Source organism: Vigna unguiculata, unplaced genomic scaffold (genome assembly GCF_037176805.1).
Source record: "Vigna unguiculata cultivar grain cowpea cultivar isolate G323 ecotype 2 unplaced genomic scaffold, ASM3717680v1 ptg000138l, whole genome shotgun sequence".
NCBI lineage: Eukaryota > Viridiplantae > Streptophyta > Magnoliopsida > Fabales > Fabaceae > Vigna > Vigna unguiculata.
In genome coordinates this window covers 6,606-8,533 of record NW_028196780.1, presented here as the reverse complement: position 1 = coordinate 8,533, position 1,928 = coordinate 6,606, and the positions used below count along the sequence as shown (strand labels likewise).

Here is a 1,928-nt window from a genome sequence, read left to right as displayed (position 1 = left end):
TGCACCTTTCTTTTATCAAATCTCAGGGACATGGTCTAATCATGAGGGTAGTATTTTATCATGGTGTCGGATCCCACGTTTTTATGGATTCCTTCTTTGTTACCGGGGTCGACCCCAAAGCCATAATGTCTCAAAACGAGGAGGCCATAGAGAAGTTTTGTATTACTTTGTCTCGAACTTCGTGAAGAACTCCATTCTATCTCTCCCTCGTTACGAACAAAAAAGTGGGGCTGCGCCCCAGTTGTACACTCCCTTCGTTCTACGAACCCTTGTTGATTCTGAACTTCGTTCGCGAAGGAACCGGACGTTTGACGGGCCAGCCCTTTTTTATGCGCCGCTTTACCCTGAAAGGAAAATTAGCTTAGCTCCTCTGGGTGCTAGGCGCTCCCGTGGTTCGCGAGAAGGAAAAAGAAGGACTCATCCTTTGTTGCATCTGGCACGAGATGATAAAGAGAGAGCTTCGTCTATCGATGAACAGCGGATTGACGGAGCTCTTGGCATTGCTTTGTTTTTCTCTCCTTTCCTATCAGCGAGTTCCGATCCTTTTGTTCGAAATTTCTTCGTTCGTACCGAACCGCTTGCAGAATCAAATCCTGTTCCACAAGATCCTATATCAGCTATACATCCTCCTTGCATTTATGCCGGAGACGTCGCCAGTGCTATGGGATTTGGATTATGTAGATCAAAAATGATGAATGGGATTGTGGCACTCCACTCGCCGCCAATGCGGAAGGATGCCGCCGAAAAGAAGGGAACGCTGCTTCGCTCTGCTGGATGCGTCGGATCCCGTATAACAAGCGAGCTTTTTACCAAAAAATTCAAACATGTGGTCGCAAAATGCTATCCAGCTCTCTTGTTGCGTAGCAATAGAAGCCTGCTCATGCTGCTTTGGCGGCGCTTTTTCGCCTTCTCTTCGCTCTGGACAGGAGCGCTAGTGGACACGGGGGGGGAGCAGGCGAAGCGTGTCGTTCGTAATGAACAGAAAGATACCACTACTTCGCCTCTTTGTTGGAGCGCCGGCGCGAACACAGTGGTATCTGACCAGGACCAGGAACAGATTCGAATTTGGATCTTGACATGTCGGTGGTTTTTAACCGTGGGCATCATGCCAGGAAGTTGGTGGGCTCATCATGAATTAGGTCGGGGTGGCTGGTGGTTTCGGGATCCCGTAGAAAATGCTTCTTTTATGCCTTGGGTATTAGCCACAGCTCGTATTCATTCCGTAATTATACCCCTTCTTCATTCTTGGATCTCGTTTCTGAATATTGTGACTCTTCCATGCTGTGTCTCAGGAACCTTTTCAATACGGTCCGGATTGCTAGCTTCCGTTCATAGTTTTGCTACAGATGATACACGAGGAATCTTTTTATGGCGGTTCTTCCTTCTAATGACCGGCATATCTATGATTCTTTTCTCCCGGATGAAGCAGCAGGCATCGGTCCGTAGAACTTATAAAAAAGAGATGGTTGTGGCGCGAAGTACTCTTGTGCACCTCCGTCACTCGGCTCGCGCGCAACCCCGCCCCGTTATGTTATGGAAGAATTGAACTTATTACCGGGCTGGTTATTCAGAGCCAGCAATTGGCTGCCGGATTTCGTCCCGCAACTATCAGAAGATCGCTTCGGGGGTCACTGTGGCGTGGCTGAATGTAGAGCAGTCCGCCCCTACTGCGTTTGATCAGTCAATTCTGGATAAGTTCGGAAGATGGTCAAGGTAGCTTGCTTCCAAGCCACTGCACTAGATGCGCATGTAGTCGGCTCAGAATGCCTCTGTTCTATACTAAAAGACTACTTTGGATGAATGGGTCGTTCTCTTACTTGACCATGGCATCGCCAACATGAGTCTGTCTTCGGTGGTTGATAAGCTGCTAGTTGGTTTTTAGTTTAGGGCTTGTTATTTCCTTTCACTTTTCCCAACGAGGTGGAGGG

The 1,928-nt window shown here is 48.3% G+C and overlaps 1 protein-coding gene across 1 annotated transcript; it reads right to left on the bottom strand.

Annotated features, from left to right (window-relative positions):
* Positions 1 to 417: 417 nt before the first annotated feature.
* LOC146875336 (uncharacterized) lies at positions 418 to 636 on the bottom strand. The gene has a single exon (XM_085669608.1). It carries the CDS (start codon positions 634 to 636, stop codon positions 418 to 420), a length of 219 nt encoding a protein of 72 aa, XP_085525734.1.
* Between the last annotated feature and the right edge of the window lie 1,292 nt (positions 637 to 1,928).